We start from the raw sequence: 26,914 nt of genomic DNA on the forward strand, positions 1-26,914 counted from the left end.
GGAAAGCTGTTTTGGCCTTGAGCATCTGAGTAACAGACGCTGCTTTTCTTCCCTGGGCTTCTGTTTCTGTGACCAGTGGATTGACTGTGCAGAGCATAAAATTCTGATTAGGTGGATGGGTGGAAGGGCTGTGATACTGGGGTGAGGATACCTTTGGGTTTTGATTAAAACCCAAGGGACGTGTTAACTTACCACCTGCGGTGTGCACTTATTTACATGAATTTGTCTTTTTTATCATGATGGGCTTATTGATTTTGTGTAGACTTAGAGGAAGAGTGATGGCTCTAATCATATGAAAAAGAAAATGAAAGATTGAGCTTGGCTCTACCTGCTTCTCACTTTTGAAAAAGAGACCATGATGAAATACGTAAAATAATGAATAGTACAAAATGAAGGTGAGCCAGTGGCGTGTTTTCCTGTCTCTTGATACAGGAAGTATAATGAACTAATCGAACTGATGACATCCTTTAAAACTCTTTAATTCTTTCACACAGTGGCCTTCCTAGTTCACAAATGTCCATCTCTAAAGGCGAAAAGTTGTCAAGATTTAAAGAGATTGGATTTCTTTCCTATGCAAGGGGCTGTTGACAGGTAACAATGAGGCAGATTTAGGTCAGGTTTGGAGGGATTATAGTTACTTCAACTGCTGATAAGGGGGCAGTGGCCTCATTATCCTGCTCTGCTTGTCTATCTTTTCTCCCACATGTTATTTCAGGACATTCATCTTTCGTGTTCTGCAGTAACATACTCTCTAGGCAAGAGGCAGTGTATGATGCTATTGCCTAGTTTTGAAACGTCTGTTCTCCTGGCTGCTGAAGAGGTCCAGGTCCAGGTGTGCTGGCTGACCATGCATTTCCCTGATTGTTGTGCTGCAGAGGCACTGAGCAAATAGAACTTTGTGGACCTTTGTGGACCATGCGTGAGATTGAGCTACACAGTGTAATTCCATTTGTCTACTGTTGGATAGGGTTTTATTCAAACTTAACTATTGGCATTCTTTCTATTTGATACTCTCTGTATTACTAATTACTTGTATGTGTAATTTAGCGTTACTTTTCCTCTTTGAATTGACTTTGAATAGCTTGCCCATAGCAAGCTATTCAATACCAGAAAATAAAAAATATCTGTCGCAAACTACATTTTACTGTAAGGTGCTGTAAGAATACTTAGTAGCATTTTTGAATTTTCAGCTTGCTAAGGACATTGTGTGAAATACAGTTGCCCAGTGTAGGTAATCTTCAGGTGCTACCACTATAGAAACATATTTTCAAAATCAGTTTGTTCAAACACAGTTATGGAGTTAGTCTGACAAGTACTGCTGAACAGAGTAGCTCAGTATTTGGAAAAAATTAAAGGATGATAACTTCTAAAATGTTTTCCAGTAGGATTAACTGTGAAAAAGCACTTTCTAGATATTCTTTTGTATGATTAATGCCATCTCTTTCTTCAAATTAGTTACATTATTGTGTCTTCTAGCCTCTAGTCAACAGTCGGAAAAAATAAATACAAGTTTGCATTTGTTATTGGACAAGAAAAATCTCAACAGCTTGGCCTTCTAGCCTTTCAAAGTTGGAGAAGTTTTTTTTCTTAAGTAATAGTAGGAGGGAAATAAGTTGCATTGTGAGAAGGCCTCTGTTTTACAAATACCTTCCAAACTTCTGAGCATGTTCTTCGGTTTTATTACCTGTTTTGGTGGAGTGCAGGGCAGGGAGCTGGTGCTGTTACGAAGATTTTTTTAGTTGCATGGCAGCTGTGGCATTGGGAACACATTTTCTTTTCCCATAAAAGGAATCACTTGTGCTTCTGAGAGATTAATGAATTGAAAATAATAAAAACAATTATTAGATTGCATACCTTCTAGACTGAGAAGGTAGACTTTGAGATACATTATTGGCAAAAGTGGTCTTCTACCAGTATTACACTAATACTAATAGGGTTTTTTCTGGAGCAGCTGTCCCAGTGATAGATAACTGGTTCATATTTCTGACTAGTTGTCATGATAGATCAGGCCCAAATAACTAGAAGGTAAAATTTAAATAAATTTCAAGTTTGCCTCATTTAAACAAGAACTGAATTTGAAAACAGGTAGTTGGCAGAATTAGAGGGAGATTTTTTTTTGATAGAAAAGAGAAAAAAGCGCTAATACAGAAGAGGAAAGAAGGCTTCCAGTATTTGAAAGGTAATAATAATCCTTCAAGAGGGAGATATACTAAATGACCTTTAGAGGTTTCTTCCAAGTGATTTAAACAGGACACTGCAGAAATGTCTTGCTTGTGTAAAAGGAAGGGAAGTTTAAGAACAAAAACTAAACCAGAAAGGGTGATTTAAGTGAATTTTTTTGCTATTTTTAAGCCATGTTTTCTCATCAGGCTAGTTAAGCTTACACATTTAATGTTTTAGTTTACTGGCCTGAGAGCAAATGTGATGATTTTAAAAACTTGACAAATAAGTAAGTTGAGAAAAAGAGATACTGATATTGTAGTACCAATAGAATACAGTATCTCTTTCTGATCAGTTGAGAATTACTAGGCTTTCCCTTCAAAAATATGTGTTTCTTAAGGCAGTGTTCACAGCTTGGATTGAAAATGAACATGGTTCTAAAACAATTACTGTTTCTATTTAAAATATTTCATTTTCACAGAATTGAAGGGACTTTTCACTCTTCTTTTAGAGGTGTGTAAAACGGAACCCATTTGCATTGTTATAGAGCCTGATGAATTTTGACAGACGAGTTCTGAATTTTTGTTTGTTTATTGTAAGAGCATGATCAGAATGCTGTGAAGAGTTTTGTAAATGCTTAAATGCAAAAGTTACATGGGCAGTGTGCACTCCCATAAGCCTTTCTTATCCAACTGTCATGTATTCTGCCTTTCAGATGGAATCTTTGCCAATGACCCCAGATGTAGGACTAAGCATTTATTCACAGGCTGCAGTTTTTTAGATGTATGGGGTTCATCTTTGGTAAACTAGGTGGTCCATTTTAAATTTAAATTAAGGTTGTAATTTCAACATGCTTAACAGCATGTAGGGGAAAGGCAACTATGTAAGAAAGCCTTTTAATGTTTTAAAAGCTGTATAGTCTTTCCATATGAACTTCTGCCTGCTGATTTAAAAAGTGCTAGGTACTGAATGTGTTTTCTTGTGGTTTACTGACAAAGTAATAACAGTCAGTATGTTGCTTAAAGAGGAAGTTTGACAAGTTCCATTTTCTATGGTTTCTTGATTTAGGTAAGTGAAATACACAGAATTTGGAGGTGGGTTGCCTTTGTAACAAGACCCCTAACGAGGCAGAGGTGTTCATTTCAACTTCCGTAGGCGAGTCAAAATGATAATGAGTACCATAGGAGAGAGAAACAATTTTAACAATTTTAAAACCTTTTTTTTTTCTTCCATTACCCATTTTGTTATAGGTTGTGTACGAGCAAGATGGAGTTTTCATTCATTCATCCTGTGGAAAAAATGATGACCAGGACAGCTTAATAGCGGGAATACTACGTGTCATAGAAAAGGTATTTGTGTAAATACAGTTATGAAAACTTTGTATATTTGTTGGCAAAGCACATAACATGGTTGGCAAATCCTTTACTTTAAAAAGGCATTTAGGATTTTGTAAATGAACATAATGTTTGACATTGTCTGCATCATTTAAATGTGTATGTAAGTTGTACCATAATCATACCATGAATAAATAGTGTGATAGGTACTTTGCTGTGTAGTGTTGAATGTTTTATGATTGTTTGTATTGTAGGAAAATGAAGTAGTAGTAGACTGGAGACCACTGGATGAGACTTTGGATACTTCTAATATCCTCTGTGCTGGAAAGGTATGCTTGTTAGTTATCAGTGTTCTTCATTCTGTTTCTCCAGAGATTTTATTTTGTGTTAACTCATGTATAGGTGATCTTGTAACTGGAAGCAAAACTTATTTATCATTGATATTAATAGCTATAAATGTAGGAATCTTATTTGTGGACTGCAACCCAGGTTATTAGGATACATGTGTAGGTTGACTGCATTTAGTTTTTACTTGGTTCACAAATAAAATAGTGGGATACTAACCATATGAATAGTGAAGACAAAGTGAATATATCACAGTCACCAGTCCCTCTGCATCTAGTATGCTGTAGTCTGGTGAGTCACTCCTCATAGTTAGACACAAAACTGAGAGATACTGTTCTAATGCAAAATAAAAATAGAAGTCTGTGGGGGTTGCATGATGCAGTGATATGTGGTGTTTAAGTGGTATTAAGAGGATGTGACTAAAGATGAAGGATTTAAGTATTACATTTAAATAAAAAGTTTATGTTGATAAAGTTTTCAAGAGAGGCAAGGATATTTTAGTATGTTGAATTCATTAAGTAAATCCACTTAGTCATAAGTCCAAGTTTCCTGTGTTGAACTGTATCATGTTTCTGAGGGTTTTAATACATTTTCTTTTAATATATGAAATTAAGATGCTGGTTCTTCGTGTTGAATCTGGGAAACTAGCTCAGTTTTCTTGCCTTGTGGTTTTTGATAGTTGCTTTTATTGTTTTGCTCAGGATTCTAGTTCTGTTGTGGAGTGGACTCAAACTCCTAAAGAAAAATGTTCCCGAGGAGCAGACCGTCCAAGTAGTTATGAAGCAGAATGGGACATGGTCACCACAGTCTCTTTTAAGAAAAAACCTCATTCAAATGGAGGTACTTGAAAAATAAGGATGGAGGGTTTTTTTGTTTGTAGGGTGTTTTGTTTTTTTTTTTTTTCCATTACTGTAACTTGTAACTGAATAATTGCCTTTTAGACACAGTAAAATGGATTTTATTAGGACTTGGAAAGCTAGGATTCATTTGTGGTTAGAGGTGAATCTCTGGGTGTGGAAAAAAATTCACAAATGGAATAGCTGTCGACTGCCTCCAATCTATTTTTTCTTTTGAATTGCTAGAGAATTGTATTGAAAATGAACATTAAACCAGACTTCTTGCTGTGACAGTCATTAGATGAAGTGGCAATTTTATCTGCATTGGACTCTTGCATTCTTTGAAACAAATGGAATTTGAACTAGGTGTCATGTTAGAAATAAAAATAGAAAAATAAATGGTTTACTACTCAAATGCCTTTCCATACTGGAGCAGCAGGGGGAGATGGAATGTGCAGTTATGTGTTCATGGGTCTTTTATATGGTCTTTTTTAGTTCAGCAGAATAATTTTATAGCTACACCATTTTTGTTATAGTGTCTCAGTAGAGACGTTGAAAAACAAGCTGGGGGTAAAGGACAGTGATTCTCAAGTAATCTTTTTTTTTTCTGATTCTCCCATAGCGGTTTTTATAACACTTGTTTTCCATGTATTATTTCACAGCCTATAACTGGGGACTATTGTGCTTGTTTCACCATCTTTATGATGGTTTTAAATGTCACCTATGTCATGTATGAGTGCAGGATTTGGACTTCAGATTATGAATGTTTTTAGGTAAAGCACAGTCCTTGCTTCTTAAATACTCTGAGAGGAACTTTCCATGCTAGTGATAGACATATATATATATAAAGAGACAGAGAGATTTATCTTTATATAGCTAAACCCAGCGTCTCTGTTGAGTATAGAGAGTTTATTGCATCACTAGTTTGTACTGATTTTTCAGCTTCAGGCACCAGAGCATGTCTTCATCCACACTGAGTGTCCACACTGAGCTTCTGACTTGGATTATGCTCTTTGCCACTTCTTGCTTTTTTCAGTTGCTGTAATTAGATGGGAGTAGGCCAGGGGGTGTGCCAAATTCCTTCTTGGCATGCTGGCAATTTTGTGTCCTCTAGTAAAGTAAAATTTAATTCCTTCTCTGTAAATGTTTACAGTCTTGCACAGAGTGTATTCATGCTTCCACGGTACAGGAGGGAGGGGTGAGGGGGAGGTCTTCCCTTCTCTCACTCTTCTTTTGGTAGCAGTCTTACACGACACACAGCTAATAACTGTGGGCCATATGTCTCAGTATTGTAATGTATATCATGCACTACATGGTGGAGGTGCCAGGTGGATTTAGCTTGCTGCTGGTATTGGATATGGCAGTTGTACATGCAACTGCTGGATCACCTCTGTCATAGAACTGTAGAATATCCTGAGTTGGAAGGGACCCACAAGGAGCATTGAAGTCCAACTCCTGGCCTTGCACAGACAACCCCAGGAATCACACCACGTGCCTGAGAGTGTTGTCCAGGTGCTTCTTGAGCTCTGTCAGGCTTGGTAACCACTTCCCTGGTGAGCCTGTTCCACTGCCTGACCACCCTCTGGGTGAAAAACCTTTTCCTAAAAGCTGTAGGTACAGCTTTGGGGGAGCAGTCTGATGGACTTGCCTCATTATTTTAGAAGTCTGTAGAAGACAAGGAGGCACAAAGAGAACTTTGGAAATAGCAGTTAGTGTGCATTTTATTATTAGAACCAATACTGGGGGTTATTTTTGGGTTTGTTTTTAGGAACAGTGACAGGTACAATGCATTTGTATTTGCTATCACTGGGAGTCAAACTGAAATCATGTGGTAATTTTGTTTTTAAGATGCTACAACTCATGCAAATGGAGAAAGCAAGTGGTCGTTCCTGTTCAGTTTGACAGATCTGAAATCAATCAAGCAAAACAAGAAAGGCATGGGATGGTCCTATTTGGTGTTCTGTCTGAAGGATGATGTGAAGCTTCCAGCTCTTCACTTTCATCGTGGAGATAGCAAACTATTGATTAAATGCCTTGAAAAGCATGTTGTGCTGGATGAGTAAGTATCAAACAATTTAGTTCTGTAAAAAGCAGATTACTGGTTTACTTAAATGCTGTAATGAATTTCAGATGAGTAGAATCAATTTTCAAGGTGACCAAAACTGTGATTTCACATATACTTTTGGAATGTAAGCTGAAGTTTTAAAATTGTTGGATTAATTCATGAAATATTTTAGAATCTGTTGAAGTGTTACTAGCTTCGAATGCCTTGGTAGCTCCCTCTAGTGGATGCAGAAGCTCTTCATGAACATTCATTGTAAAAGTTAAATCCTTCGTGAACCACTTGTATTAAATGGGGTAATTTGTGTTAAAATTTGACATCATCTCCTTTGCAGGAAATATATATGAGTATTTACGTGAGTGTGGGAGTAACTTAGAGTACTGTCAACTAAATCAATTTGTATATAAATGCTTTCCCCTAGAATTCTGTTTCCCTGTAATTTCCTGCGTGGTGGATGTTTCGCACTTGATCTTTACTCTGTGAATCAACTTTCTGAGTGTGAACATAGTTAGACCCTATCACAGTGTTAAATACTTGGGGATTGTTGTGTGTCTATATTGAGTTACCTCCAAGTTTGTCACTTGGATAAAAGCCTTTTTGATTCTGCGTAAGTGCAGAATAAAATAGAATGTTCTGGTCTCACCGTGTAGACATAAGTATAATTTAAGAAGGCAGCAGGGTAAATAAAATTAGCTAGAGCACGAAGAAGCAAATGAGGTCTAACATGTACACCTATAACAGGTGTTACATTAGTGTAACAGATATTCTGTTTTCAAAAGTGTTTTGCTATTGTCACTTGCAACATAATAGTCTGGTAGATTTGAAGGTGGATATGAAATGGCCCTTGGAATCCTTACAGGGGACTCTGCTCACATTGGTAACATCGCTGAGGGCAGACTTGCCTTCAACAAGTAGGGAAGGTTGTTGCCAAGTAACGCTACTAGGGTGGAGAGCAAGCCAGTAGGACATGAGTGTTGTATATTTATTGAACTGATTTGTGAAACACTATAGCAGTCTCAAGACATGGGAGGAAGTCAAGAAGACCAAAGGAGAGGCTACTGGGGTGGCAGGATGAACTTGTAAATAAGAATATTCTCTGTACATTAAAATTGTACAGAGAAAACTTCTCTGTAGATTAAAAAATCCAGGATGACAATTTCATCTTAAATCCAGAGGTTTTTTTCCTCTAGGTTCCAAATGAATTCTTCCTTAAACCTCCTTTCACTTAGTTTCATAATTTCACAGCTTCTGCAGGGCTCTCTCCCTTTGCCCCAGAGGAAATTGTTCCTTTTTGAGCATACTGCTCTGCGTTTACTTATTTGTGGATACCTTCTGACTAGTTGCTGGTAGGCTGGGGCATGTTTTTGAGGCAAGTGATGTAGCAACCACTAGAAAAACACATTTTTCTACCCAATTGCTAAAAGGAGACAGGGAAACTTGAGGTGTTACTCAAGCTTCAGGGTGTGCTGAACTGCTTATATTGTCACCTTGAACAAGTCTAAGCATCAATGAATGCAACAGCAGATACTTAAGGAACTTTAAAGCAAAAAGCAGTGGCAGCTATGGAAAATAGATGAACTTCAGCATTGAACTGATCAGGAACTTCCAGTTTTAGTTTTTTTTAATCCAGTTAAGGTCTGCTTCTGACACCAAATTCTTTTCTGGGCTCTAGTCATGAATTATGATGGTAATTTCTTTTAAGGAAGGAGAAAAGAACAAATATGCCACCCAAGTTGTGATGATAACAAACTTAATCTGCATGTTTCTGTTGTTTCCTAATGGTTATTCATTCTTTAGTACATACTGCATCTAAACTCACAACCTCATTTAGGAAAAGATGTTTAGTCAGCTTATTGGATGCCGCAAGCAAATACTTGGCAGCATAATTGCTTGTTATCCCAATTTCTAGTTTATAGTATGTGGGATATTGATATTAAGGCCAAAATTTTAGTTCATCTCTAAATTATCTTTCTCTCATGGGTATTTTCTTATGTTCTTATTACCTCAAAAGCTTTTGCCCTTCTCTAACACTGTTCCTTATAAAATGTCACATCGTTGATTAAATCAGTGTGTATGAAGTGGCTAAACTCACACAAAATACTTGTAATTTGTTGCTTTATATGCCTCCTAGTTTGATTGCACCGCTCTAATACTGAGAAAACACTATGTGTATGGGGGACATTTTCTAACTCACAGGATTATGAGTAAGTTTAGGAAAGTGTCTAGCTCACACAGTTTTGAACATTACCTAAGTAGCTGTTTATGCCCACCCGACTGTCCAGAAACAGTGTTTAATTAAAAGGGAGATATGGTATAAAGTTTTCATTCTTTTAGTTAAGGCAAACATAATACGTAACTTGCCCTTGCCCCTGTGCTGCTTTTTAGCAAAGGCCAGTTCAGCTTCATTAACTGTTGCTGCCTCAGAACTATGACTATGATGTCTGGCTGTCTCAAAATGAGATCTCTTGTTGCATTTCATATCCGTCAGTGTTAACAGTGTCCTGTCCTGTTGGAACAGGAGAGAGATAAGGCTTATTAAAGTTCTTATCTTTGACTTTAATAACATGGTAGATGATGCAGGTGCTAAAAAAAAAAAGGAAAGTAATTTTTCTTTCAAAGACTAGAAGTAGTGGATTTAAACTTTGGGAGAGAGCAATAGAGAGGTATTTTATAAATGTAAGTCTGTGCGAAGGATTAGAGTCAGATTGCAGAGTGCTTGGCTTTCCCCGATCTGACTACAAACTCCGAGGCTTGAATGTCAGCCTGCTTTCTGAGCTGTTCTGTCTTCTGTCACCTATTGAGCAGTAAATTAGTGATTGAGGAGCTGGTTAAGGAAGTGATGGGGTGCCTGTGCTGAAGAAGGAGACAAAATGGGATATTGCACTGGGAGTGGGTGTGAGAGCAAAAGAACAGATTAAATACTAAGAGCAGCATGGTTCCACTGTCTTTGTTACTGTTTTCATCTGCCTGTACAAGCCTGTGGAGAAGCAATTGTTGTGTTGAATGAGAATGAGCAAATACAGTGAGTTAGATCAAATCAGGTTTGTGTTCCTTTAGCTTTTGGAGTCTACAGAGAAATACATTTGCAGGGCTGTGCTGAGATGGTTCTGTTTCACAATACAGTGGCTCTGGTGTTTTTTAAGCTCCTATCAGTATGAATCTTAGAATTGTTCTGTCAGTGTCTGTGACTTTTGGTTAGAAATTCATAAATGTGTTTTCATATATTGAAAAGTATGTATTCCTTGATGTAATGTAATTCCTTAGTGTACTGTAATTCCTTAATGTAAGATTTACTAACTAGTAGAAAGAGTTCCTTAACTGTATAGGGTGACATAGGCTTTTTTCACTTGCTCTGTTATGTTAAAGGAGTTTCAGCATATACTCTGTTGAGGCTGACTATCTCGCTGCCTTTCCTGTGTCAAATCTTTTTTGCCCATTGTCAAAAATAGAAGACTGTCATTGAAGAAAACTTCTGTCATTTACATGTAAATGGAGTTTTCTCTTCCAGAGTAATTTCTTAAAAACTTTTCAAAGGCTTCATTTTTCAAAGAACAAAAAAGTACAATTCAGATTGAATATGGCAAAGACTAATTTTTTGAAAAATTAAAGTCCTGTTCCATGTAGCGTTAGCTTGTTAACCTGTGCTAAGGGCTAAGAGTGATCTTGCATCAAATCTGCTTTTTTTTTTTTTTTTTTGCACAAAACCTGAAGTGTGACTTCAAAAACCAGTAGATGTTCTAAAAATATATTCAGAAAATAAAGGTGGTACTCAGACAACCTTTTTTAATTTTACTGCAGATCTCCAGATCATGAACGTGTTCTTCTTGTGAAGACTCAGAAGTCACTGTCTCAGTCTTTTGAAAATCTCCTTGATGAACCATCGTATGGTTTATTACAAGTATGTATTATCTTGCAATCTTTTATTCTGAAGACATGTTAAAAAAATCCACCCTACCATGTGGATTATTCCCTGAATAATGATTTAATGCCATTATGGAAGTAACAATGCCATTTATGGCATTATTATTAGTTATTGCCAATATTAATGCTGTTGTAGAAGCATTGACTGTATCCTAAAACAAATGCCTACTATAGAAAGTACACTTAATTATAAATTGTTTTCTATGATGTAATAACTTCTTATTTCCCTGTGGTACTATTTCAAACCTGTTCATGTCCTCTGTGATTCTATATGCTTGGGAAGAGAAAGTTTTAGAGGAAAAAGGAAAAATTTCAGTTGTTACCAAAACGATTATAATTTTTTAAGTTTTCTTTGACTAAATATTTTTTCATTGATATTTTCTGACATTTTTGAAAGGATGCTGAAAATACAGCAGCAAAGAGGAAAATATTACCTTAAAAAAAGGTGCTTTTTTATGCTAAAACTGCTTATCATTTGGTGGGGTCTATTGACTTCTGAAAGTCAGCAGCAAAACTTCTAGTGACTTCAATGAGGCCAGAGTTTTCACCCAGTGATCTATTTAATTAAAGAATATCTTCATTAGTGAATTACATTAATTTCTGGATTTAGTTGTTAAATCAAATTTTATGTGAGATTCCTGGCAGAGTACATGATGGTTCAAAGTATTTTTCTGTGAAGGTGGGGAGACTGGACATAAGGAAGATGTTTTGTGCCATTAATCACTGGAAAGTAAACAGGACATCTAATCCACTTGTATACATAGCTCAAGCTTACCAAGAACATTGGTATCCAATCTTCATACTTAAGATATATTTTTTTAATCATGTGATGACTGCTCTGTGTTACTACTGATACCTGCAACCTCAGTAACTTTGAGACCTAGAGGACTTTTCCTGATGCTTTGCTTTGAGTACAAGAATTACAAATAGTCTGAGGCGTTCTGTGTTTTGCTTGTTTTTTTTTTTTGTTATAACACAGAAATTGAAGAGAGATCCATACACCGTAACAATGGGAAGATTCTCCAAAGTCACAAACTATATTTTTGACAGTTTCCGCTTAAGTGACCCATCGAATCAAAGGCGACCACCATCAGAAATGGCAGACCTTATCCATGATACTATCCCAGGGCTGAAAATAAATCAGCAGGAAGAACCAGGATTTGAAGTCATTACCCGAGTGAGTGTATAAATGAATGATACAGATGCATTGATTGTTTTTATGCACTCCTTTAAAGGAATGGTAGGACTTGAAGTATTGTGAGTTATACTGTTCATGCAGTTGTGGTACATGCTGCGTTGCCATTTATTCACAAGAGTTATGATCATCATCACTTCTGAATATGTCATTTTTATTCATACAAGTCGAAGTTTTACTTTGAGAGGAAATTTGTAACTAAGGAAATGGTGACTATGGTTGTCTTGGAGACATTCCCTTAAAAGTGTCCGATTTTATGTTTTATCTTTCCTCTGATGTCAGAGCTAGGTTAGGTAAAATTGGGGAATGCAGATTAACAACCAACTTTTTTGCCTAATCACTTTTAACATTTAACTTTCTTTTAAGAGGGCTAAGATTAAACAAAGCATTTAATTGGATGATTAATGTCTAGGGTGTATAAATTACAGATTTATGTATGATTTGAATCAAAGGTTATAATTGGAATGTGAATCACTGTGGGCTCCTGTTGGTGTCTTTTACAGACAGGTGCAAAAGGTTTATTTTAAGTGCTTGTGATTACTGTTTAAGCAACTTACATATTTTCAAAGCATTATCTGTTTTATGCTTTTTTTTTCTTGAGTTCAAGGTAGTGTTAATATCTTAGCAGTAGCTGTTTGAACTGTGTAATTCTAGGAAGTTGCTGCCTAACACTTAATCAGTTAATTTATCGATGAGAAAAAGTATAAGGAATGTTACATATGAAAAGTAACACTGATCTATATGTCTTAATCTGAGAAATGCCTTGGACTTCTAAAGAGTTGAAACACAAATTCATTTGGGGCTTGTTGCCATAAAAATATCTGTAGGAAGTAAGGAATTACTGTCTGCTGAGTTGTGCTGTGCTTAAGTATGCAATTTGGGATCTGAGAGAGACTAACCAGAAACTGAAGAAGGTTTCTTAAGAGGCCTTTAAGTGCACTGAAATGGATCTTTCAGTCTCACTGTGTGTGGGGGTAGTATCTCTGGGCACAAGTCATTTTTCAGTTCTCTCAAGATGCACTAATGTGTATCAGGAACGTGTTTTTGAAGTGAAATTCTCTATTGTCCTTGTTTGCTGAGTTGTACATAGCTAATACATTTCTAGTTGCATAGAGGCTTTTAGTTTATGGGAAGCTAACTCAGAGGTTTTTGGGGATAGAAGGTTATTTAAAACACACATACATCCTCCAAAATCTGAAATATTAATATGTGTAGCCAGGTCTTCGGTACGAAGTGTTTATTTTTAAGATCTACTTGTGTTGGTCCACACTTCTGCTCATGTGGACACAGCCTTAGATCATTAGAGTTGTTACTGAAGTATGTGCATGTGAAAATGTTGTTGCACTGAATATAAGAAATTGGCAAGCTTGGTACAATTTGGGCGGTTTTTTGCAGTTGTTAGAAACTACTGAAGCACACATTCATAATGAAGCACAGATTCATATAATGTGTTCGCATGTGTTTCAGATTGATCTAGGAAAACAGCCTGAAGTTAGTAGAAGAGAGCCTGTGTCAGCTGAAGAATGGGCTAAGAATATGGATTCTGAAGGAAGAATTATAGATGTGGACTACATAAAGCGATCGATATTCAAAGGGGTAACTTCTTTTTCTAAACTCAGAAAGACCTATGTCTTGATCCTAGCTCTTTTTACTTTCCTTCCCAAACCATGGTTATGCTGTTTTTATTATAATGAAGTGCTTGTAGTGCTTCATGCAGGACTTTGACCCAGTCAGTATTGTTAAAGACTTCATAAAGCATGATTTCATGCTAACCAAAACCTCGGCAGTCTTGCAGACGTACAAAGTGCTCTACAAGGAGAGGGATTTTGTGGTTGGCTGGCTGAAGTGAATGAGTTGAAAGCACAGAGGCTTAAGTGGTAAAGAAAAGAAATCAAACTGGCTTTCAGGAAAAGACCAGTGCTTTAGTGCTAGGATATTTGGTTTATTCTTTTCTTTTAAATATTTTTTTTTCCTTATCCTTCTCCAGCAAAATCTTCTCTTTTTGCCCAGGAGTGTGCCTGGATTTGACCCTCATCAAAGCAGTCCTGAACACTTTTGCTGATATTTTTAATTGGACTGAGGGGTTTTGCAATATGAATGTGAATTTAGTCTCAGTGATGGAAATTTTGAAAACCATAGTTATGTCCTGTGGCTTTTCTACCTAACGTGACTTTAATACTTCTATTTTTTGGTGGTAATCCAGCTGCCTTAATGCATTCAGTGTGTGTGTGTTGATGCATATTTGCAAGCATGCAGTCTGAGCAGAAGTAGAGAATGATAACGTTGATCTTACAGGCTTTTAAAAGACCTATATGTTAAGTATACCCTGTAAAGATGGTAGAGTGAAAAGAAGGCCCTTTTTGGTTTCTGTGACTGTTCCTTAATATTCATGTGCCTGAGGCGTCCAGTTAAGGACCCTTCCACAATCGTGAGAATTACTGCAAATCTGTTCTTCCTGTTACCCATTTTCCCATCATCTCTGCCCTTGCTAGAGGAGTGAGTGCTCTATTTTATTTATGACTCAAGATCCCAATAACTTCCAGTATGTTAAGTGCAGATCCTGACTAAAGAAAAAAAAAATGAAACAAGTTAAAATGCATCTCTTAAACTGTTGGCCTGTTACTGGAAAAGTTCTAGTTGCTACTTAGTTTTGTTTTGGATGATGCTATTGGTAAATGAAGAAATATAATGAGGAATCAAGCTGGCCTTGGTCTGGTAAACTGGGGACTTTCATAGCAAAAGTGCCTCATTCTTACAACTGTACTACAGGAGTTGAAAGAAACTCCTTTGATGAGAGTGGGCTGTGATTCAGGCAGTATATCAACAGCTGTGTCATCTACCAATGCTGAGCATTACTTGGAGAGATTTCTGACAAACACTGTTCTTGAGTGGACACTGGTAGCTTTAAATGGAAGATTGGTCTGAAGGCTGGCCTTGTCTCTTTAGGTGAAAATATTTGTTTAAAAACATAAATATATGGAAGCCTCATGATCAGTTTGTGGCAAGACCAGAAGTTTGGCAGTTAAGCAGCATGATATTTAAATACACACATTTTAAATGTACTTTTCTTTCTTCTTTTTAAAGTCTGTGATGTCTGTTTTTTATTCCTAGCAGTGAAACAAAAGTATAGGGAGAAAATTATTTTCCAAAGTTACTTTTTTATCTAAGTATGAATCCAGTGCTTCTACAGTTTTTGCTTAATCATACTCTTCCATCCATTGTCTCCAGGTGTGATACCTAGTTAGCACATGAGATTTGGCTACAATGTAAGAAGAAACCAACACATAAAATTTCTATGAAGTTGTTACTTTGAGAAGTGTTGTATAGCTATAGAAACTTCTCCTCACAATTGAAAATAGTCTTTTGTTGATATTTCATACCCATTTTCCCCTAGGGTCTCTGCCATACTTTAAGAAAGGAGGCATGGAAATTTCTTTTGGGGTATTTTCCTTGGAATAGCTCTAAAGAAGAGAGAGCAAATCTGCAGAAAAGGAAAACGTGAGTACAGTGATTTTTTTTGTTACAAAATAATTTAAACCTTGCACCTTTTCTTAAGATAAAAAGCTTTTTGGAATGTTGAAAGACAACTGCTAAAATTGTTGAATGCGAGAAGCATGTGAGACTTTCTTAAGAATTATTGGTATATTAAAGTAAAAATATTATATAACGAGGGTGATGTTATTCCATTTAGGTCAAAGAACAAATGGAATGAATGCTTAAATTAAAAAAAAAAAACAAAACAAAGAAATGTAATAATTGAGAATGTTTAGGTTTCAAAATTATCTTTCTTCTTCAGGGATGAATATTTCAGGATGAAACTGCAGTGGAAATCTGTCAGTGAGGAACAGGAAAAGAGAAATTCAAGATTAAGAGATTACCGAAGTCTTATAGGTAAATTTAGATTTAGAAATATACCTAACTGGACAAATTCACACACTTCTACAGTTTAATATGAAGTTGAAAAAATGTACCCTTTTGAGGAACCTCTATGTTTCTCTTTCCAGAGGTGTCTAAACTTTCTTATATACTTAAAACTAAATCTTTTTAACTAGAATAATTCAGAGCTTTACACATAAGTGTTAAAAAATGGCTGGATTTTTAAACTTCTTTCACTTGATAACAAAAGGTTCTTCATTTCCTGTTATGTCATGATTTGTTTTTACCAGAAATGTGGTTAAAATAATGACATACAATAAAATAGTGAAAACTTGTCTGTCCATATTTTATAATTTCTTACAGGGATTTGTGTATGTGCATTCTGACTTTTAAAAATTTATTGATATTATGCTGACTAATAGCAGTTTGTATCCTCAGTTCGCTTTGGTAGTGAGATCTGGGCACCAATGTTAAGGATTACTAAATAGTTATTTCAGGAGGCAGGACAAGATTTTTGTGTTATTCTGAGACATAGACTAAATTTATTTCAGGCAGTTATTCAGCAGGCAAGCTGAAAGGGTCAGTGTCTTAGTAGGTTAGTAAACTACATTTTTAGAGAGTTATAACAGAAAGGAATAATATTCAGAATTGAAGAAAGGCCAGTTGTTTGTTTCCGTTAAAGCGATTTTTTTTTCTTTTTAAGTATTTGAAATGTAGGTGATAATATTAGGCTTATACTGTAAAATAGATCCAAAACTACAAAATACTCCTTTTATCAAAGTGCATTCAAAATTTTCTTGATTTCACAACATCAGTTTTGAATTTCAGATTCTTAAGTAGTGCTTGTGCTTGGTACGTTTGAGGCATCAAAACTGCCTGATGAAAAAAGAGCAGTTTCATCTCGCTATGAGTTACGGGAACTTGTTAAACAGTATTTGTTAACATGCTGTCATGAACTATCAGAGTGTCTTCGAGCTGATCATGTGGTAGCTTTCCAACTTTGGCTTATGCTGCATTGCATTAAGTATTCATAATTGGCATTGTGTAGCTAGCTTGCATAAAATTTTTCCTTAATCCTCATAAATGTAAAACATATTTGCTGAATTATAATCAGGAATTTTGCCGTAAAAAGTATTAACAAAAATAAAGGCAGGAAGCTTTAAAATATGTTTATAAGCAAATCCTTTTATTGCAGATAGGAAGGATTTTCTTTCTTTTAAAATATTCTTTATTTTGTTATGACATTCAGTTATGCAGTTGTCTCAAACACTTCAAAGCTTTGCAACACTTTGAGGAAGAAATCAGCAGCTTAAACATTCTGAATTCATTTGATACAGGCTTTGTAGAACTGGTTTTGAAAATGTTTTTAAATCTGGACTGTTTTCTTAGAAAAAGATGTCAACAGGACAGATCGAACAAATAAATTCTACGAAGGCGAAGATAATCCAGGCCTGATTTTACTTCATGATATTTTGATGACCTATTGCATGTATGACTTTGACTTAGGTAAGTTGTGTTCATCTGAATGTAAAAGCCTTTTTGGTTTCTGATAGGCAGCTTTCCTTATGTTAAGTCCTCTTCATAAAATTGGACTTGAATTGATTACAGTGTTTTTTGTAAATGCCAAGAGTTGTATTTAATAATGTAGATAACTTTGTTCATCTTTTCTTCCTCTCTTCAATTTGATCTTATTGCAGACATCTGAATCCATCAGCTTAGGTGGGGTTGGAAATTAAGTGGTAGTTTGTCTTCACCATAAACCTACTGTTATGGGGGTTTTTTGTTGGTTTTGGTTTGGTTTTTTTTTTTTCCTTATTCCTTTTTTCAGAGTTTTTAATGGGTTTGGGTCTTTGGAGCTTGAGCGTTATGTTCATTTTTAAGACTGATATATCAATAAAAATGATAAACAAGCTACCACTGCTGTAATTAAAGCTCAGCATGCTGAACCAGCTGTTTGTAAACATGGTGTTATTGTGAATATCTTAAAAGCTGGTTCTTGAGGAGTGCACTTAGCAATCTGTCAAAAATTACGCTTTAGTGCATGCATCTGTTGCAGAGGGAAGAGCTTTAATCACAGTGTTAATGCAGTACCTAAGTCTTGGGTTTATGTTAACTGTCTTGGGAGGGAGGGAAAACATACTTCTGTTTCCCTCTCCACTCCTGGCATGACAATTGCTGCTGTATACTTGGGAGGTTTTTTGGTATTCTGTCTCAGAAGAGTTTTGATGTTCTAAAAGCCCACTTTGTGCCAGATTTTGAAGACAGAAAGTAGGAATAAATCTTTAACTGCTAGTACTGCTAGTAAATATATATAAACATGCTGCAGAGCTGTAGTTCTTGTTAGCTTTTGTCCTTTCTGCAAGTCTTTAGAGTGTCTTGATCTTTGGCTGGAAAAAGGAGAAAACCAAAATTGATTGAGATGGTTTAAACATGTAGCTCTGTTCCACATCTTACCACATTTCAACCTGCATTAATACACAGTGACATTTTAAGTGAAATTAAAGCAGATTCACCACCCACTCTATTAAAAACATTGTTTAGACAGCTTAAATGTGGATAAGCCTTTTGTTTTGTAAACAAGCAATAATAATAATAATGGAAATATAGTATATTTGACACAGTAACTGTCCAAGGCTTCTAAGCTACTCAATCGCTGGTGCAGTGCTGCTCCTAATCTTTTGACAGCAGCTGTAGAGAGGTCTGTGTAATGCCACAAACTGTGCCAGATGGAGAGGAGACAGAACAACTGTTGATACAATATTTTTCTGAATAAATTCCTTAAGTCTGTATTAATTAAACTGGTTTTGTTATGTAAGAGACTTTTCAACTGCCTTGAACAGAATTTTTACAGAATTCATTTTTAGTTGGCCATAGTATTAAATGTGTGGGGAATAAAACTTTTTTAAAATTTTGACCTTTCAATTATTGATCTTTTTGCTCCTACTTGTTCTATTCTCACACTTGTTCTTCTCACACCTGCTCCATATTTTTCAGTCATTAACTCTAATCCTCTTTTCAGTTATTCAGTTACAATTACATCATTAAGAAATGGATTCAGCTAACTGAGAAATGTCGTGTTGAACCAACCACTGATGATAGGCATACACAATAATTGTGTTGTCTTACTTATGGGGGGTCAGCAGTAAGGCAGTAGATAAGCTGACACTAGCATCAGAAATAAGGTAATTGGAAGAGGCATGAAGAAGGGGAAAATGACCTGTAAAAATCATTGTCCTCTACTAGTCTTAACTGGACTATTAATTACAAACAAGAAAGCTGGAAAAAGCATTAAAAAGCTACAAAATTGTGGGGTTTTTTTTATACAACTAAAATGTTATCAGCTGTTTGCAAAAATTACATACTTTCATAGGCATTTCCTTCTCCTGTTAAGTGTAAGCTTTTCTTATAAGGCAAGTAAGTGCCTTTTAAGGGGGTATGAACTTGATTGACCACTTCTAGGCACAGAAATGTAAAAGTACTTCCTTGAATCAGGTCTAGATATATTTCTTTTGTGCTTCTTGCAAGCAGTACTTTGCTATTAATTCCCTGCCTCACTTTGATAGGTAGTATTCTTTATTGTTGTCTACTTGGTTACACAGATGGTCTTAGGCTTGGGTATATTTAAAGTACCATCCAAGCAGAACAGTCCCTGCTTCCCTAAATAAAGGAATCCTTAAAGCATATTCAGTGCCAGAAAAAAAAAAAGTGTAAAGTGCGAAATTTTCTTCATAAAAGCTGTTGCACCATGTATTCCTGGAATTGAAACTTAACATCTCTTTAAATTAATTTGAGATGAAAATCTTCAGTTGGGGGTGGGTGGAGAGGTGGGAAGACCTTTGAAAATTTTAAATGTCTTGAAGAAGGCAACAAATTACAGATAGAAAGGAAACTATATACAGGTTTGTATTTGTGATGGTGAAAGGTATATATTTAATCTTCTTAAAAATATCAATATATGCTCTTGAGCTCTAAATGGGAACTTGTTTTCTAAAAAACTATTGTGACATCAGCTGAGTTTGTACATATTTTAACTACTACTAGAACAATCTGCTTTATGTTCTCTTTAGATTAGCAGAAATGGCTAATAAATCTTGTTAGATCATCTGGATGTTAGTGGTTATTAAAATAAAATCACTGTTGAATTGGAGAATTACAGTATCTGCACAAACTTGGAATGCTTAGCAGTCATTCATCACACTTGAAAAATTACTGTTTAACTGCTGATTTTAAATTCCTATCTGCTTTTTCCTCCCGCTTTTTCTCCATCAAGGTTATGTGCAGGGGATGAGCGACTTGCTGTCACCTGTCTTGTATGTTATGGAGAATGAAGTAGATGCCTTTTGGTGCTTTGTATCATATATGGATCAAATGGTAAAATAAGGCTTTTTTAGTCCACATAAACAGATAAGCTACAGATAGCATTTGGGATTAATTGTAATTTATAAATTGCACTTGGTTTTTTGAATTCTTTTAAAACAGTCATTTTATGTTTGGAGTCACCATACTTTTTCTCATTGTTACAGATTGCAGTGCATTTGCAATACTATTGCTGTGCAGTACAGACAAACTTGTCTCCCTAAGAATTCTGAAGTAACTCAGAGTCATCACAGACAAATTTGTATTTATTGGGTGTCCTAAGCAGGATTTTGTTCAGGATAATTGCTCCCTATCATACCTGCCTTTTGGTATTTATTAAATCCAATTTAGACTTTCCACAAACTGAAGCTTTTATGTGCATGTGGCGAAACAATGTGACTGTAAAAAAACAAGTTGTCTTTTTTGTTTGAATGCAGTCATGCTGCTTGGAAGTGTAGAGCTTGAACTGATTTAAACTAACATTTATTACATACAGAAGTGCTAGCAAAGAAATAGAGTTCATTGCTGTAGTTAAACTTCTCAGTTTAACTGAGAAGGCAGACGTTTCATTAAATAGCAGTACAGTTAAATATCCATATGCTAAATACCTAAAGGATGAGAATCACTGTTGCAATAACAAAACTTTTTTAAAATTTAAAAATAGCTGCAAATCTCAAAATTATTGTAGAGTTAATAAAAATGACAGTGCTAATATTTTATTCCATACAGCATCAGAACTTTGAAGAACAGATGCAGGGTATGAAGACACAACTAATTCAACTGAGTACTTTGCTTCGTTTGCTAGACAGTGGATTTTGCAGTTATTTAGGTAGGTGTATTATTCATGCACAATAACTGAAACAGCTTACTGCATTCTGTGTGTATTGATATCCTTACTAGTCTAAATATAATTTCAGTAGTAATATTGTATAAATGCAAGACCTGTAAATTAATAATGACTAAAAATTTCAATAATAGCTCCATGCCTATTGAAAAACAGGGTCAATTTTAAAAATATGCCATTCTCCAGCAAATATCTTTGATTTTGAAAAGGGGCTACCATCTTTAAAATAAGTGGTATGAATGTATATCTGTAAAGTGTGAGGGTTTTTTGGTAGTTTTGGTTTTTATATTTCACCTGTTGTCTTAACCAAAGTTGATGTTTATGAAATGTAACACTCTTATTCCTAGAATCTCAAGACTCAGGCTACCTTTATTTTTGCTTCCGGTGGCTCCTCATCAGATTCAAAAGGGAATTTAGCTTTCAAGATATTCTTCGACTCTGGGAGGTAAGGAGATATTTCATCACACAAACTCCAGCAGTTTTTGGACTTTCTAACAAAAAGTGTGGATCATTCTGCTAAGTGTTGAATGCTCTGTTAGATTTTAAAAAAATTAAAATATTTAGTGCAATGAACTGAGGACAAATTAGCATATCCTATGATTTTTTAGCCAAAAGAACAACTTGTGAAGTTAATAAAAAAAGTACTTATTGGAGCTGGTGGGGATAAATTTGCTTTTTCAAAAAAGGTTTGGACAGGATTCTTCATATCAGACTCCTGAGTATAAGTACTAAGTGGAGAGTACCAGTTCACTGTTACTGGAAAACATTAACAAATGTGTTTGATTCATTCCGTGGTATTGATAGGACTTTATTAGATTAAGTGGAGTAAAGCACTGTCAGGGTAGTTTGGGTTAGCCAAAACCATAAGGAGGATGATGTCAGATGGTCTAGGTAATCTTGATGCTAAGGCCCTATGATGCCAAAAAACATTATATAAAACATCAAAATGTTGAAGTTCCGATAAATCCAGGTTAATGAGATCCTTTTTGATTTAGGCAATATTGGGATCGGATGGAATAAATAAGATAAACTAATATTTTCGCTGAACACTTTTTATTTCTTTGTACCAAGGAAATCGAGAAGTCTTGTCAGCAGTACAGGTTTATTGTCTTAAGGGCACCGCATCCACTGAAAACTCAAAACAAGAGAATAAATGTTCAGATGAGTGGAAGGAGTATTTTCTAGGACATAACATCACATGTGTTGGGGAACAGAAGGGTAATGAAAAGAACAGGGCTGAGATGCATAAAATTTGTAATATTGAAAAATAATGTTGTTCCCAGTGGGATGAAAAATATTGTTGATGCTTTTATTCACTTTTTCCACTAATGAAAAAGGAGTCACATAAAGAGGAGGACCAGTATTTAAAACTGTCTAAAGTAAATATTTTTTTAGGTTTTTATCATCAGTTGGTGGAATTTACTATCATAGAATATTGAGGTGGTATTTTAACCAGAGGATGGAAAAGTTTATGAATAGCATTCATAAATAAGGAAACCAATATGTACCAAAAGAATTCTCTTATGCCAAGGTATAAATGATAATGATTCGGTGGGGAAATTTACTCATCTCTTTCCCCCAGTATTATGTTGTCTTCCCAGTATTTTTTTTAAACAGTAATTTTTCTTTTTAAGTTGATGACATTATTTTTATTTACAGTTTATAGTCCTAGGCTAGTATGTTTTTATCACCTCTGTTTTAATGTTTGTATATGTGTGCATAGAGAAAAGGAACGCATTATATTTCTCTCTCAAGTGTTTTTTTTTTCCTCTCTTAGGAAGATGATAGAAACCTATTGATACGATAGTCTTGTAGGTTCCTTCCTGCACATCATAATGTATGTTTACTACAAGTGTTCAATTTCTTTGCTAGGAGATACAAAATGGGAAAGGGAGTATCTTGTTTTCCTTTTTAAAGCAAACTAATTAGATATTATGTTGACGTTTTTATGCAAAAGGTAGGGTCACCTTTATCACAGTAAGTCCCGCTTACAGTGGGTTGTTTTTTTCCTGTGCGTAGCCACGCAGCTTCACTGGTATCAGGGAAATGTATAAATGGGATATATGCAAGCAATAAGCACAGGAGACATTTCCCCATTGTAATCAGTAGGCAGAAGTTAACTGCTGCTTTTGGAATCTCAGTCTGAGCAAAACTCATGTACTCTTCTGTACAGGCAACATCACCTGGTAATTCCAGCCAGCTCTTAAATCTTTAGATTGCACAGTGGGTTGCTTCTTTCTCAAGATGGTACAGGAAGGCTGTGTAGAAAAAGAAGAATCCCAAAAGAAAAATTCTGTAACAAAAAAAGTTTCTGAGAACTGCTTTTCTTTTCAGAGGAGAAGTGTAAGCATTTCAAATGTGTTTTGTATATTTTAACAGGTCATGTGGACAGAACTGCCTTGTCAGAATTTTCATCTTCTCCTTTGTTGTGCTATCCTAGAATCTGAAAAACAGCAAATAATGGACAAGCATTATGACTTTAATGACATATTAAAGGTACCGAATTCTTATGCGTTATTGTGCTGGTTTTGGCTGGGATAGTGTTAATTGTCTCCCTAATGGCTCGTATGGGGCCGTGGTTTGGATATTAAGTTAAATATTAATTAACATTTTGCAGTTAATGCAGTATGATCGTGGTTTATATTGAGGGAGGAAAAGATGCATACTGTCTTCCAAGGGGTTGAATGTCAACTGATTGTTTATCCTCCCTGCTTTCAAAATGGTTTATTGGATGCCTGTTTAGTGATGAGATCATGACCAGATGGAAAATGGTTCTTCCCCTCAGACTACTGCTTAGTATGTTTAATCTTAACTTTTGCTTTTTCTTCTGTCATCTAACTTACCTCTGAAAATGTGAGCTGGGGGAAGTATGTAGAGGGCCTAAATAGTTTGTTACATTTAGAAGTACCATGAATGGTAGACCTTGGATACTGGTGAAAGCCAGCTGTGGCATACTATATCTTTGAGTAGCCATTTCTTAAAGCAAATAGCCTATGTCTAGCATTTCATAGCTTAAGGAGCAGGCATATATGGTGATACTTATATGCAGCGTATTTTGCAGTAAAGCATACTTAATATTTATCTCACTATCCTTTGTGAATGTATTTTTAGCATATCAATGAACTGTCAATGAAAATTGATGTGGAATATATACTCTGCAAAGCCGAAGCAATTTCCATGCAGATGATGAATTGCAAGGTAAAGATATTTTGAATGTACCTACTGTGAATATTTACAGACAGTAAAACTATGTAGTTCATGTATGACTTGTGAAATAACTAAACGCCTTGGGTAAAATAAAGGATGCTCTGTAGCTGTGCAGCACCTATATTCTGAAAGTCTGTAAGCAAGAGTGATTGATTTTATTGAGGAATACTGTTCACTGGGGAAAAGCTGGATTGTGCATTTTGGTTGTGATTTCTCACCTCTCACTGGATAATCTCGCTGCAAGAAATTTGATGTTCAGTGCGCTCAAGAAAATGAGTTCGAAGGTGCATTGCTGACTTATTAGGCATACCAGACTTATTAGGCAGAAACTAATGGGTAACGCGCTACAACTAATTTCAATAACATGAAGTATAATTATAATAGTAGTTGGTTACACTTTTATTTTTGTAATGAAGGTAATATTGGTAATCAGGAATTGATTCTTTGGCCTGTTCCCTTTGCTGTCTTTTTGAAAAGCAGCTATGGAAAATGGTAACTGTAATGCAAGTAATGCTGAGAGAGCAGCTTTCAGTACAGCTAAATTCAGACAAATGATGACTTACTGGGGGTACAGGATGGACAGAGGGGGACCTTGTTCTTATTAGCTTTTTTATTTTAATTACAGTGATTTTTAATACTTTCTCCTGCCTCTTCCTTTCCAGGAATTGCCTCAAGCAGTGAGTGAGATTCTGGGGATAGAAAGCAGTTCTGTAACACCGGATTCAGATACTGGAGAGGATGAAAGTGGAGCAGAGTTGAGTTGTCCAACGTCGTTATATCAGAGTGTCTCAACACCTGTAATTGCTGCCAATGGAACACAGGACAGCGCTCAGCAGATGTCTGAGACGCAGAGCCTGACACCTGCGTAACTCCAGTTGGTTACACTGAAGAAAGACTTTTACTGAGCACATTTTTTCAAGCACTTGAGAGATGGATATTTAAATTTGGTGTTGATTAAGCTTTAAGGTTGTAAAGAAAATCTGTACTGTAATGCTCTTGCATTAAAGCTTTACAACATGACTCAACTATTTTTGTAGTTTCTTCTACCAAGATAGCCTTTTGTTTTCAATAACATTCCTTAATATTTTTGTAGCCAAGTGCATTTTCTTTTTGCTGGAAAACTGGAAATGGATGGTGATTAAGAATGGATTTGAAAATTCTGCTTTTGCTGAGCTTTCACACATGCCGATCTAAGACAGTGTGAGCTCTTTGATTTGAGCAGATTCACAGTATGCCAGCTGAAGCTGCTGTACAAAATTTTCAAGCTGAAGAGATGCTGATGTGCTAAAGGAAGATTGTTTTGTAAATGGATTTTCCCTATCTCAAATGTTTACAAAAATACTTCTAAGTATTTGTTGCTGGTTGAATGTAGATTTGAAATGGACATTCATACTTACACAGTTTAATGTCCAAATATTGAATTTTGTGTAATTGGGAGCGGATGAACAGTATATTTTTACATTAACATATCTTCACTTTATATATACATATATATATTTACACACATACACACACTATATACACAAATGTTTGTGAATAAAAAAAAGGATAGTCATATTTTCAATATATGAATAAACTTGACTGTTCATTCATATGAATCCGTTTGACCAAATTAATGCACAGCTCCAACCTGGGCTCTTTTTCAAAATTTTTCTAACTGCAGGTAACTTTCGTGTGAATACATTCAGTTCTACACTTGAGGTAATTTTGCAATTGATTTCTTGCAATCTTTACAAATGTTCATATTTGCTAATATATTAACTGATCAGTTAACTACTTACACTGTTTTTTATGGCAACATTATTTGGAGAATTAATGAGCAGGTTATTAAAAAAAAAAAGCAACCAACAAACCACAAACCAAAATAATAATCACAATTAACATTAATGCATTTTTTTTTGTATCTGCAAAAGGCAGTGAGCTTATTCCATGCCATGCTGATGTCCTTTGATGTTATGTGAAATTTAACATAATTGATTAAGTGTATTCATTATTTGGTAACTATTGTACATATATAAAATAAAAGTCAGAGCTGATTTAGTGTTTTTAATTAAATCATATTTAGAGAAAAAAATCTAGTTGTCTGGTTGTTGATATAAGAACATGAGATAGAGGGGAGAGCTAATGGTTAGTCCATGGATATTATATATTTTGTTAGTAACGAAGGGCAGTGGGAGTTTATTACAGAGTGGATCCCGCCTTTCCTCTCTAGGCGGTTGATGTGTGGGATATGGCGGAGCTTGCTTTTCTTCTGGAGCAGTTTACTTTTACAAATGTTATTTGTGCCATCTTAAGCAAATACAAGTAATACAAAAAGGCTTTAATAGATAAATCAACTTGTTACAATAATTTGGGAGCCGATTAAACTTCTCTCACCAGTTGTGAACAGACTCTGGACGGCTGAATCGGTATAGATTTTGGTTTTAATATCGTCAATGTGCTATCTCTCATCAGTTAATAAGAACTTGAGTCTTATGCGTTGAAAGTCAAGGATTCACAGCTCAGCATTATCTGTAGCCTTTCATTTCCTGTTCAGGAAATTACTGTGAAGCATCATGCCTTTGTTCACTGGTAAGCATTATACTTCTTGGCAGTTAAATTTAATATGGCATAGAATACAGAAAGGCGTTTAGAACTTAGATATTCAACACTTTGGTTCAAATATAGCGGGCAAGTTAGTTTCAGTATTTTTTGGAGCACCTAGTTCACTTTGAAGTGTACTTGCAAAACGTTTTTATCAAAAATTATGTTAAACGAAACTATGGAAGGAGAACAGAA

At 35.5% G+C, this 26,914-nt stretch overlaps 1 protein-coding gene across 1 annotated transcript in view; it reads left to right on the plus strand.

The window, feature by feature from the left end:
* Positions 1-26,209, plus strand: part of TBC1D15 (TBC1 domain family member 15) — a 32,044-nt gene extending 5,835 nt beyond the window's left edge. The window contains exons 2-17 of the mRNA XM_027889087.1: positions 3,411-3,509; positions 3,749-3,823; positions 4,541-4,679; positions 6,524-6,734; positions 10,536-10,635; positions 11,638-11,835; positions 13,321-13,449; positions 15,248-15,351; positions 15,650-15,744; positions 17,119-17,235; positions 20,000-20,100; positions 20,815-20,914; positions 21,277-21,374; positions 23,309-23,425; positions 24,041-24,127; positions 24,799-26,209. Coding sequence (XP_027744888.1) covers positions 3,411-3,509; positions 3,749-3,823; positions 4,541-4,679; positions 6,524-6,734; positions 10,536-10,635; positions 11,638-11,835; positions 13,321-13,449; positions 15,248-15,351; positions 15,650-15,744; positions 17,119-17,235; positions 20,000-20,100; positions 20,815-20,914; positions 21,277-21,374; positions 23,309-23,425; positions 24,041-24,127; positions 24,799-25,005 — 1,977 coding nt within the window. The 3' untranslated portion in view covers positions 25,006-26,209. The remainder of the gene's footprint in view (positions 1-3,410; positions 3,510-3,748; positions 3,824-4,540; positions 4,680-6,523; positions 6,735-10,535; positions 10,636-11,637; positions 11,836-13,320; positions 13,450-15,247; positions 15,352-15,649; positions 15,745-17,118; positions 17,236-19,999; positions 20,101-20,814; positions 20,915-21,276; positions 21,375-23,308; positions 23,426-24,040; positions 24,128-24,798) is intronic.
* The last annotated feature ends 705 nt before the right edge of the window (positions 26,210-26,914 follow it).

This window comes from Empidonax traillii, unplaced genomic scaffold (genome assembly GCF_003031625.1).
Source record: "Empidonax traillii isolate 1590-97213 ecotype Southwest subspecies unplaced genomic scaffold, ASM303162v1 scaffold252:size1141739, whole genome shotgun sequence".
Classification (NCBI taxonomy): Eukaryota; Metazoa; Chordata; class Aves; order Passeriformes; family Tyrannidae; genus Empidonax; species Empidonax traillii.